Source organism: Onychostruthus taczanowskii, unplaced genomic scaffold (assembly GCF_017590055.1).
Source record: "Onychostruthus taczanowskii isolate IOZ18803 unplaced genomic scaffold, ASM1759005v1 scaffold61, whole genome shotgun sequence".
In the NCBI taxonomy this organism is placed as follows: domain Eukaryota; kingdom Metazoa; phylum Chordata; class Aves; order Passeriformes; family Passeridae; genus Onychostruthus; species Onychostruthus taczanowskii.
The window spans coordinates 34,334-46,708 of NW_024503790.1; the positions used below are offsets into that span (position 1 = coordinate 34,334).

General features: G+C 52.7%; 2 protein-coding genes across 4 annotated transcripts; one reads left to right on the top strand and one right to left on the bottom strand.

Annotated features, from left to right (window-relative positions):
* Positions 1-707: 707 nt before the first annotated feature.
* On the top strand, positions 708-2,986 carry LOC121344148 (chymotrypsin-C-like). The gene is made up of 5 exons (XM_041419860.1): positions 708-811; positions 893-1,029; positions 1,112-1,257; positions 1,904-2,056; positions 2,154-2,986. The coding sequence occupies exons 1-5, from the start codon at positions 708-710 to the stop codon at positions 2,169-2,171; spliced, it is 558 nt and encodes a 185-aa protein (XP_041275794.1). The 3' UTR covers positions 2,172-2,986.
* A 553-nt stretch (positions 2,987-3,539) lies between these two features.
* Positions 3,540-10,384, bottom strand: CASP9 (caspase 9). Of its 3 annotated transcripts, XR_005953771.1 has the most exons (11): positions 9,693-10,384; positions 8,554-8,773; positions 8,087-8,167; positions 7,894-7,925; positions 7,179-7,355; positions 6,405-6,494; positions 5,600-5,747; positions 5,064-5,243; positions 4,776-4,885; positions 3,722-4,157; positions 3,540-3,580 (listed from the first exon to the last, which is right to left on the bottom strand). XR_005953771.1 is itself a non-coding variant. In XM_041419572.1 (10 exons), exons 1-10 carry the CDS (start codon positions 9,822-9,824, stop codon positions 4,065-4,067), a joined length of 1,263 nt encoding a protein of 420 aa, XP_041275506.1. In that variant the 5' UTR covers positions 9,825-10,384; the 3' UTR covers positions 3,630-4,064. The 3 variants fall into 3 exon arrangements, 2 of the variants coding, with proteins under 2 accessions (XP_041275506.1, XP_041275507.1); XM_041419572.1 differs by lacking the exon at positions 3,540-3,580 and having other exon boundaries at positions 3,630-4,157; XM_041419573.1 differs by lacking the exons at positions 3,540-3,580; positions 5,064-5,243 and having other exon boundaries at positions 3,630-4,157.
* Positions 10,385-12,375: the final 1,991 nt, after the last annotated feature.

Here is a 12,375-nt window from a genome sequence, read left to right on the forward strand (position 1 = left end):
TCAGCAATGGAAAAAGACAGGGAGACTGACTCGGTGATCAGAATCCGATTTTATTGTGGGATACAAATGCTTATATACTATTTCAGGGAGACTAGGAATGTGTACTACAATGATTAGGTTAAAACCACATGCACAAACTTATGCACATAACAACATCTCTTGCTTGCACAGTTTAATGGGATTTTCTTTTCCCAGTAAACCTGTCTGATTGAATCTTCTTGCAATCTAGGTCTAATTTCCAAAGTTCCCTTTGCTTTTGCCAAGGCATCCTGTTATAAAATCTCTTATGTTAACTAGGTCTGAAGTCCATCTTCCATCTTGTGACTCCTGACATCCCAATAGAGAAGAGTGCAGAGTCACCTTTCCCAAAGGAAAAAGGTCCAGGCGGGATGGGATCGGACACTGTTGAGTCAGGGACAGAAAGAAAGACTCCAGGTCTCAGGTGGATTGGAAGGCTTTAGAAGAACCTTTATTAGCAAGAAGCAGTGAGCTTTTGGAGTCTCACTCGCTAAGTGGGACCAGACTGGTCCCAAAGTAGAAAACATCTCACATTACTGGTGACTATGAAAAGCACACTGTGGAAAGCCATAACTATAAGCAATGGTTACAGAAAGAGAGATAATAATTGCTTGAATTCTTTAATCTAAGATTCCCCGGCTCAGCCTGGGAGAAATTGTCTCTGTTCTTTCTTCGACAGAACTGAGAAAATGCTGGGTAAGCAGGACCTGTCAGAGAATGACGAGCCCGGTTCTGTTGCCGTGGCTGTGGAGAAGACGATTGTGCACGAGAAATGGAACTCCATTCTTGTCATGTAGGGATGGAATATATCCATGAGTGGGTGGGGGGCAACAAAGCTAGGGACCACTTCCTCATGGTTCATGTTCCCCTCTAGCAATGACATTGCCCTGGTCAAGCTGGCAGAGGAGGTGCAGGAGACTGACAACATCCGTGCTGCCTGCCTGCCAGCTGCTGACAAGGTCCTGCCCAACGACTACCCCTGCTATGTCACCGGCTGGGGACGTGTCAGGAGTAAGTGGGGTGTCCCTGGAAGGGTCCCCAGGGGTCCCTGGGCAGGGGATGTGCAGAGTGTGAGGTGTGACTGTCCTTGCAGCCAACGGGCCCCTGGCCGATGCCCTGCAGCAGGCTCTGCTGCCCGTGGTGGATTATGAGACCTGCTCCAAGTGGGACTGGTGGGGCAGCCTCGTGCGCACAACCATGGTGTGCGCCGGCGGTGACGGCGTCGTCTCTGGATGCAATGTGAGTGTGGGCACTGCTGGGTGGTACCTGCCCCCAGCCCAGAGTAGGACTGACAATGGTGCTGAAGCAGTGCAGGGCAACGGGTTCCATGGGAAGCACAGGAGGGAAGGGGATGGAGCTGCTGCAGTGGCATGTTGGAATAAATCAGCCAAAACTCCATTTCCTTCATGCAGAAAGACAATTCTTATTCACAAAGCTTATATTTATAGGAAATATCAGAAGGCACTGTGTTAAACCTAGTTGGTCAGCAATACAGTGAAACTCAGTTCACTGGTTGATAAGCGCTGTTGGATATGTCTACCAAATTTTCTCTCTCTAGACATGTTTCCATTTTTCTTTGTGGGTTCTCATGGGACAGATCTTATTGTTTACAGAGGTGCATTTGTTTCTCACCCTCAGAACAGATTGTTGGGTTAAACAAACCTCTCATTCCCAAAATAGCTTCACATGGGAACTTGCAAATCACTTGTTAGCTGCACTTAGAAGAAATGACAGGTCAGCTTTGGCAGTTTTAGCAGAGTGAGGCCTGATTTCATAAGGCCTTTCTTTTATAATTCTTCTACCTGTCTACGTCAGTGCTGTGTTGAATGTGGGGTGTACCAACAGGGTGCCCAGGAGCAGTGGCCCACACTGTCTCTCCATACAGGGCGATTCTGGAGGCCCCCTGAACTGCCAGCGCGATGATGGGGTCTGGGAGGTCGAGGGCATCGTCAGCTTCGGCTCCGGCCTGAAATGCAACATGAAAAAGAAGCCGACAGTCTTCACCCGGGTGTCTGCCTACATCGACTGGATCAACGAGGTGGGTGCCCTTTCCTCTGCCCCCATGCAGGTTGGCCACACTACCCCTGCCCTGCCAGTGGTCTCACCATGAGCCTCCCCGTGTCTTTCTCTGGCAGAAAATGAGCGAGAACTGAGGACGCAGCATGGAGCACAAGTACTGAGTGTGATAAAGGCAATAGTGCTAAGCTGGTCTCGTGTGGTTCTTTCGAGGGGACGCGGTGGAGCAGAGCCAGGGGATGTACCTTGTGGTGCTGGGCTTCTGCCTGTGTGCTGGGGAGAGCCCCCACATTGTGCAGTGAGGCTGGGCAGGCTCCTGGGGAGCCTAAGGTGGGCAGAGATCCCACAAGGTACTCCCAGTTAGGAGAAGAGCCATGGCCATAGCCAAAACAAAGGGTTCAAGGCTTGGCTGGTGGTTTGATGGGAGAGTGGCTGGAATCAAGCCTGGTGGTCCTGGGGGGCTCTAGGGAACTTGGGGAGGGGCTATAGGGCCCCTAGTTGGCCCAAGGAGGTTTTAGGTGTCTTGGCTGGCGCTGGGATGTTTCAGGGGGTCTTGCTAGTAACTGGGCTACTTGATGGCAGATGATTTATAATGAGGTGTTGAGGTTATTGGGTTGGTTCTGGGGGTCATTCTGCAGCCCCACTACATTCCTCCACTACCTGTGCTGCTGGAGTGCTCCCACTCTGTTCTCACCTCTGCCAGAGATGTCCTGGGGAAGGAGCAGCCACTGCAGTCCATGTCATAGAAAGGAGAGGGACAAGGCTGAGCCATCTCTACCCAAAGTCACCCCCTACCCCCCTCGCAATGCTTCCTAAGTGAGGGAAGTGGGGAAATAAACAAGGGAAAGAGTGCAGGGTCACCTTTCCTGAAGATGAGCAGGTGCAGGGTAGATGGGATCAGCCCTGGGATCACCTGCACACCCAGATGCTCTGTACAAAACTGGACAACATGGGACAGGGCAGCCCAGAGCCCCACTCCCCTGGGGGATGGAGAAGGAGAATAGAGAAGAAGACAACCATGAGCTCTCACAAACACCTGAGCACAGGCAAGGCCATCACATCCACATCCAGCTCCAGCTGGACCCTCCTTGGGGTGCTCAGGGCAGCCCTGGCTTCTTCCTGCAGCACCTTCAAAACACCTGAAATGCTCCCAAAGGAGTGTGGAAATACTCAGTGACTGAAAAAGCAGATTGGATATTGCCAGGCTCTCTGGGAATCCCCAAGCACCCCTCAGCACAGACCTACCCTGAAGCCTCTGCACCACACAAGGGTGGCTCCAAGGATGCTCTCCCCCCTCAAAATCCAACACAGATGCAGGATTTCTGACCCAAGGCCATCATGTTAGCAGCTCCTTAAGAACTTTACCTCAGCACTGATGTTTCAATGAATCCTCATCAGTTTCCTGCTGTAACTCCCAAATGACTCTTCAAAAGGAGCAGGATGCTCCATAGGCTGGCACAGCCACATTGTAAATGACCACACAGAGCAGCACAGACATAAGTGAAGGTTCCTACTCTTCCCACTTCAGAGGAGCCTTAAGGAGGTGCTGAAATGGCAATGAGGAGATGGAACAGACAAGGGAATACAGCTAAAGATTTGCTCTTTAATTGCATTTATTAGAAACACTGACTGCAAAACTCATCCCATTTCACTTGAACATCAGACCCTGGTCCCCTCAATCAGTTACCTGGACAGCACAGGACACAAATATCATGATCACCAAAGAAAAACACTCTGAGGCCAAGTGTGGTCATGTCAGGCTGAGCCAGAAGTGCTCTCCTCTGGCTCTGTTCTCCAGCGAATGGACTTCCCCCTCCATCCACAACATTTCCCATCGGCACAGCACAATCTCCATCTCATCTCCACTCCATGGCAAAGCCAGCACTCGCGGATCACATTTCTCCAGACAAACATCAGGACACACAGACAAAATCCACAGGGAGCACTGACACCAGGTCATGGTGGGCACAGATTTCATTCAGGCACAGGAAGAATCTCCAGTGCTTGGCAGGGGGCATGGAGCCCACGTGTCAGTGGCACATGAAGAAGAATTTTTTACGGAGGAAATTGAAACATCCCGGCATCTGCTTGTACCTCCCCTTGGCAGAGACAGCATGTGCCACCTGGGAACAGAAGAGAGGCTGAGGAATGGGATGCTCTCCCCATCCCTGGGAATCAATGGCTGCCATGCCAAGGCCAAAGAAGCACCACAACAACCAGAAAACAACAAGGTGATTCTGTAAGTCCTCTCTCCCTCCACACTGGACTTTTCTCCTACCCATGGAGAACAGAAAAAGTATCTGGGGCATCTACACTTGTACACAACTTTGGCAATATTGAGTCAACAAGGCACACAAAGGAAGATGTTGATCAGCCAGACTCATTCCATATCCCTGTGCATTGTGCTCCTCCACCCCCAGGACAAGCTTACAGGAGCACCCAAATCTCATCAGCTTGGATAGGACAAGACACGACATTTTTCAGCAATTTTTTCAGAAGGATTAAAGCCTGTATTGCCAAGATTACTTCTCACTGGAGAAACCTCCAGTGCTTTTTGGCAGATTGAGGCCAGACACTTTCTTTGTAATTAAACTTCTCTGCTGTACCTCCAATGAACCCATCCCTAAACTCAACACTCAATATCCTCACTCCTTTTTTGAGTGTAGGCCTCTATGCCCCAGCTGATCACACCCCTGACTATTTCCTTCATCAACACAAAGCAGAACAAAAAAGACATTTACCCTCACTAACATGCTGAGCAGGTCTTCCAAATGGGCGTATTGCTCCAGCACACTGTCCAGCGTTTCCACATACCACGAGCCACTTGACTTCTCTCTCCAAGAGACAAAACCTTTAGAGAAAGAAGGAGAATGTTATGCCAAAATTCATCTGCTGTTCTCATCCCAACAAGTTCCTGCCACTCCAACAGAGCCTGGTTGTCCTGAATTGCCCCTATCTCTGGCCATGAAGCTCCAACTGTTTTGCTAATTCCCCCATGCTCAGAAAAGGATTTGTACCGTCTGTTTCACCTGGAAAAGTTGAGTAGGAAACCAAGATGTCACTAGGTGTGGGCAAACTGGCAATGGCATCGGGCTCATCCACGTTATCTGATGAAACCCGAAACGGGGTCGCGTCCGATTCCAAGAAACCCCCAGGAGCTTCCTCTTCAGGCGAATCACAATCCACTACAAAGCCTTGATCCCTTTGTTCTGAAAAAAGCAGCAACAAGACAGCTCCTGACGTTCATCCCACCCAAGAGATTCACAGTTGTACATCCGACATTAAGAAAGGATGGGGAAAGAAAAGGGAAAACGCCCTAGAACAAAGTAAGGCTTTTTGGCTGTTCGGCTGCACTGGTTGAGTCAAAGTCATTGGTAGTTTGTACAAAATTCCTCACTGTGTGTGAAGAGCTGGAGCGGCCTCTCAGCATACAGTAAGAGAAGAGGCAGCTGGTGTGAGAAGACAGCTAGAGAGAGGGGCAGTCAATGAACAGAAAAGGAGCCAAAGCCACAGCCTGACCACATCTCTGCAGCCCAACGCTACCGGAGCCAACACAAAGATTCACCTCCACCACAGGCCTGGATGAAGAACAGTTTGGGTTTTCCTCTCAAACTCGGGCAATTGGACCCATTGAAATAGTTCACAATCTTTTCTATGGGAATGGGTTTTCCATCCGTTCCGTAAACACCTCCAGGAAATTGAATATGGCTCGTCTGCAAGAGGAAAATGCAGGAGCTAGTGACAGGGAAGGCAAGGCCAGTTCCAAGGGAGCCCATTTCCCATCAGGTGCTTCATGGCATAAAGGTACCAGAACAAATCCTGGTGTTTGTGGGAATCCCTGTGGCCAAGTCAGGGTGAGGGGACATCCAGGAGACGTTTGAAATGCACTAAAACCCATAACTTCTGTTATCCAACTCATATCCCACATCCTCCAGCAAAGGAATTCTTCATCCTCTGGTACAATGAGTACATACCATACACCACTTTACTAAGAATGCCTCTTCTCATCCTTTAAGAACTGACTTGGAATAAACAGCCATTATTGCTAATAGCATCTCCCAGTCAGAGCTGGAGGAAGGACTGAATCACCACAGCATGAGGCTGAGTGGGACCTCCATGCAGTTCTAAATTATTAACCCCAACTTCTAAAATGGAAAACACTTGTCCACTGGCACCACTGGATCAGACCACACCAGAGAAGCTCCTGTTTTCTTTAACCCAGAATAAGGGTGTAACTCTTTGAAATGTACTGCAAAGGCAGAACAAGGTTTTGACAGACCACTTCCCTCTCACCCTGTGTAAGACCACAGGACAGGGAATTAACCCTTTCCCACACCTAAGGAACAAAGGGAGAGATGGGACAAACCCACCTGACAGCCATGGGAAAGGATGATCACAATGCAGCAGTCCAAAGCACTGTGGTCCTGCCGTGACAGCTTCAGCAGCTCCAACACCATTTCCTGTGTGGAAAACATCACAATGAGAGTCTTTTGAACCATATCTCAGCCACAGGTTACTGCCAGGCCCTGTTCTAACTGCACTGCCATGGATCCTGTCAATCTCTGACACAGGAGAACATGAACTCCGAGTACAGCTGGCAAAAGCCATTGGCAGAGAGTGAGTATTTCTGCTTCTCTGCCCTTATTTAACACTGGCTGATTTAATGACATAGATTTCTCACCTCTCTACATTCTTTACAACACAGCATCACAAAACAAAGCACATTTCCACATGATTTATTTGACGAAATCCACTGGTTCTGACCAGGAGCTGGTGGGTGGGCAGAGAACCATGTTTTACTTTCAGATGATCAAATTCCCCCTGACACTTCCAGTAACAGCCAAGGATGGCACAGACAGACATGACACAGCTGTCTGAGCTATCCCAAAAGCACAGCCTCACCAAATCCCTACAAATCCCAAAGGAGATTCAACATTCATGCAGAAGAATGAAAATGTGCAAGGTCCTCTCCCCTTCTGCAATTGCAGCGTAACAATAAAGTAACAGGATGCAAGTGGTTCATTGTTTCTTTGTGGGAGGTTTTTGGTGTGCTGCCAACACAAGACACATCTCCAAAAGCACTCCCATTGCTTCCAGGGGCTCACCTCTCACCCCTCATGTCAGCAGGACACACCCAGCCTCACCTGAGCTTTCAGATCCCGCCGGGTCAGGACGGTGAAGCGCAAGGCCTTGAAGCGCCTCTCCAGCTTCTCACAGTCAATGTCAGAGCCTTCTCGGGTGGACAGACCCGAGTCTCTGGAGAAATTGACGTTATTGAGGATCAGGCAGTGTCCGCAGGGATCCGCTTTCATCTCATAATCCTGGCAGGGACACACCACAATTAAACTCCCTCTTATTCCAAGTGCTTGCTGGCTAATCCAGCAGGATACAATGTCAGTGAGGAATGGGAGTACTTAAATTGGCTAATTTCACAGCTTTTTAATTTCTCTAGTCCTAGGGATGGGTAGGAGCACACTTTCTCCACACACATCTTCTCATCAGCAGCTGGGAACAAGAAACAACCCACTAAACTGGGGAAAGCCTTTGTGGAAAACCAGCTGCTGCTTTATCTGTAGCATGTCCAAGAGAAGTTGAAATTTCTGGGAAATTCTTTTAGGCATCATCATCAAACCTCACCAAAAGGAGCCAAGAATTTATGTTATAACTGTGGTAATCTTAAGGAGGATCTGGCTAATGACTGATCCACTCTGAGACCACTGGCCCTGTTACAGCCTTGGAGCAATTGCTCAGATAAGGCAAAGTGAGAACCAGCTCCTCCAGAAATATTTTCTGGAGTCACTCATGAGACACAGAGCTTTTGCCTAGTAGGGAACACTTTCAGCCTTCTCAAATACTAACCTGGTCATGGCTCCTCTTGTCAACAGCTGAAGCTACAACACAAAACAGGTACAGGATTCAGTTCACCACACTTCACAACAAGACCATGCTCCTAGAGTTCATGTCTTTCCCAATACATATGAATTTTCCCTTCCCACCACACTGGAAACGAGCCTTTGGCATGCTGTGGCTCTAGGAGTGGAATGTGGCTTACCCCGGGCTGGCACAGGAGGCATTCGAGGTCTTTCACTCTCAGCTTGGACTGGGATAGACAAACGTTCACGAGGGGTCACATCTGTAATGGCATGGGACAAAAATACAGAGGATGAGTCCAAGCGCAAAAGGTTCCACTGCTGAAAAGCAGGACATACAGTCTGCCCCGAGAGGCTGCTGTGGAGGCCCCATCCCTGGCAGTGTTCAAGACCAAGTTGGACAGGTGTTGGAGCAACCTGGGATAGTGGAATGTGTCCCTGCCCATGGCAGGGGATGGAATGAGATAAGATTTAAGGTCCCTTCCAACCCAAACCATTCTGGGATTCCATGATTCTTCCAACAGTCACCTCTACCAGGATAATAAAAATCATGACTTCCCAGACTCTTGCCCACAGTGGGCGGAATCCCAGCTGCCACCCCCCATGCTGCTGTTTGCCAAAAACACACCACAGCCTCCTCAGCACTGACTTTTACGCTGTTTTTCCTCCCGCAGCTCCAGCTCCACGGGCCGCAGGTCGGGCAGCTGCGCTGGCACCGGCCGGGCTTCGCACTCCTGGATCAGCATCTCGGCAAGGTCGCCCTGCCCGGTGTCCCGCAGGATGGAGAGGAAGGCAGGGAAAGCCTGCTTCCCTCGAGTCTCCAGGTCAATGATCAGCTGACGGGCTTGCTCTCCTCGGCTGCCAGCGCTCTGCAGAGCAGAAAAACCCAGAACAGGGGTTTGTGCAGTGCCTGGGCAGCCCTTCCGACTTCTCTGAGCACTCAGGACATGGACACGGGGTAAACAACAACAAAATGAGTGGAAATAGCCAGAGACCTCCACCAGACCCCAGCCCTGACCTCCCTCCAACAATGGACACCCATCCCGATGAGGGGTCTAGAGGGAAAGGGGGAGAGGAAGCACCCCAAGTCTGGCCCCTGGGAACAAACAGGCACCCCTGGGTTGTCACCAGTGTGTAGGATGAGGTAAAAACACCCCCAGGCCTGTCACCTGTAACCAAGGAGGGAAACAGTAACACCTTAAGGGTGTCATCAGATTGGGATGGGGTCACAAAGAGAAACCCCTACACCTGGCACTGGCCGGGGCTGGGGACAAGAAGGGACAAGTTGGGGGGGGGGGGGGGAGGGGGGGGGGGGGGGGGGGGCGGTTCTCAAACATCTTATCTGCACAAGGACCAACCCAAGGCCTTGTCATCAGAGTGAGGGGACACAGGGCCATCCCTTTGGGCCTGTCACCAGGACTAAAGGGACATGGAGTTCCCCTTTGAGCTTGTCACCAGAGTGAGGGGACCTGGAGTCTCCCTTAGACTTGAGAGGACACAGGACAATCCCTCCCACATCTGTCACTAGAGTAAGGGGTCTTGGGGGCCACCCCCCTGACCTGTCAACGGGCTCAGGAGACATGGGTTCCCCCTTTGGGCCCAAGAGAACACGGAGCCACCCCTCTCAGAGCTGTCACCAGGGTTAGGAGACAAGGGGGCCACCCTTCAGTCCTGTCACCGGAGTTCAGGGGATGCAGGACCCACCCTGCCATGCCCGTCCCCGGCTCCCAGGAAACACAGACCCTCCCCGAGCCACCCCGGCGCTCAGTGGCCCGCCCTCTGGCCCACCTGCAGCTCCTCCAGCATTGGCCGGGTGAAGAGCCCGCGCTGCTCCAGCGGATCCCAGAGCGGCTCCACCCGCAGCGCCGCCACCAGCCGGGCCCGCCCGCGCCGCAGCGCCCGCCGCTGCTGCTCCTCCATGGCCCCGGAGCCTGGGCTGCCGGAGCCGGGCTCTGCCCGGGACCGCCGCTCAGTGCCCGCGACCGCCGCTCAATGCCCGGGACCGCCGCTCAGTGCCCGGGACCGCCGCTCAATGCCCAGGACCGCCGCTCAGTGCCCTCGACGGCCGCTCAATGCCCGGGACCGCCGCTCAGTGCCCGGGACCGCCGCTCTGCTCGGGACCGCCGCTGAGCCCCGGAGCCGCCGTTCAAACCCTGGAACCGCGGCACAAGCCCCGGAGCCGCCGCTCAGTGCCCGGGACCGCAGCTCTGCCCCGGAACCGCAGCTCGCTGCCCGGAAGCGCCACCGCCCCGGAGTCCCAGAATCACACACGGAGTCAGGCTGGAAGAGCCCTGCTGTGGTCCAGAAGGGCCATCCCAGAGCAAACGGAACAGGATTCCGTCCGTGTTTTGGTGTTTTGTTGGGGTTTTTAAGAATATCTCCAGGCTTGAACACTCCACGCCCTCTCTAGGGACTGTGTCACCCGCACAGCAAAGTTCTTCCTCATGTTCAGAGAGAGCTCCCTGTGCATCTGTTCCTGCCCGTTGTTGCTCTTGTGCCATTTCTGCCCACCGCCCCGGAGCAGAGGCTGAGCCCTCCCTGCAGACAGGGACAGACAGGGACAGGGAATGAGGGCCCCTCTCAGCTGTGTCTCCTCTCGAGGCTGAATAGCCCCTGATCCCTCAGCCTTTCCTGGGCAGAGAGATGCTCCAGGCCCTTCCTGATCTCTGCAGCCTTCACTGGCCCTGCCCCAGGAGCCCAGGGCTGGACACAGCACTCAGGTGTGCCTCCCCAGGGGCAGCGGCACTCCCTGACCTGCTGCCAGTGCTCCTCCCAGTGCACCCCAGGGCCTCTTGGCCCCCAGGACACTCTGCTGGCTCTGGGACAGCTCATTGACCATGGCACACCCAGGTCCTTCCTGCAGAGATGCTCCAGCAGGTCACCCCCACCTGTGCTGGTACTTGGGGCTGCTCCTCCCTAGGGGCAGGACCTGCATTGCCCTTGTTGAACATCATTAAGTTTCTCTCTGACCAATTCTCCAGCCTTCCAAAGTCCTGCTGAATGGAAGCACAGTCTTCAGGTGGATCAGCCACTTCCCCAGTTCCATATCATCACCAAAGTTGCTGAGGGTACATTCCATCCCTCTGTCCAGATCATTGATAAACAAGTTGATTAAGACTGGACCACTGGACCCAGTATAGATCTTTAGGGAAGCCACTGACTGTGGACTTCCAAGTGGATGATGCCCTCTGAGCTCTGCCACTCAGACAGCCCTTGATCCACCTCACCACCCATTCATCCAACCCACATTCCCTAAGCCAACTGTTGTGGGTTAAGCAGAGCTGGAAATTGGGCACCACTCAGCTACTTGCTCAACTCCCCCCTTCTCTTCTCCTCCCACCCCATGGAATGGGAAGGAGAATCAAAGTAAAACTTGTATGTTGAGAAAACAACAGTTTAATAATTGAAAATAAAGTAAAATGCAATAGTAATGGTAAACTAGAACAACAAAATAACAACGACAATAACAACAACAATAATAGAGGGGAAAACAAGTGATGCACAATGCAGTTGCTCACCACCCACTGACTGATGTCAGATCCCCTTCCTGAATCCAGATCAGCTCCTTCTCAGTCACTTCCCCCAGCTGATACACTGGGCATTCTGTGGTGTGGAATATCCCTTTGGCCAGTTCAGGTCACCTGTCCCATCTGTGCTCCCTCCCAGTTTCCTTTGTGAACCTCCCCACTGCCAGAGCACGAGACAAGAAAGAAGTCTTTGACTTTGGATAAACACGACTTAGCAAAAAACCAAAATAGCATCACAGAACATGCTGAGTTCGAAGGGACCCACATGGATCATCGAGTCCAAGTCCTGCAGAGGACACCCCACGAGTCACATCATGTCCCCTGGAGCTCCTTGAACTCAGACGGGCTCTGTGCCGTGCCCATTCCGGGGGGAGCCTGTTCAGTGCTCGATCACCCTCTGGGGGAAGAACCTTTTCCTAACGCCCATCCTAACCCTGCCCTGACACAGCTCCAGCCACTCCCTGTCACTGTCACCAGAGCAGAGATCAGTGTCTGTCCCTCCTTCTCCCCTCAGAGGAAGCTGTAACTGGGATGAGTTTCCCCTCAGTCTCCTCCGGCTGAACAGACCAAGCGCCCCAGCTGCTCCTCCACCCCTCAAGGCCCTTCACCAACTTCACTGCCCTCCTCTGGACGCTTTCTAACACCTTAGTAACTTTCTTATATTGCGGTGCCCACAAGTGCCCTCAACATCCCAGGTGAGGCCGCCCCGGCGCAGAGCAGAGCGGGACAATCCCCTCCCCGGCCCGATACCCCGGGACACGGCTGGCGCTCCCGGCCGCCACCAGCCCCATTCCGAACTCAGCCCACGGCACTGCCACAGCTTCTGAGCCGCCACGGCCCGTCCGCAGGCCCTCACCTCCGAGCCCGCCGCCGGCAGCCCCGCTTTCCCGGAAGAGCTCGGTCTCCATGGGGACGGCGGGCGGGCGCGCCGGAAGCGGCGGCGC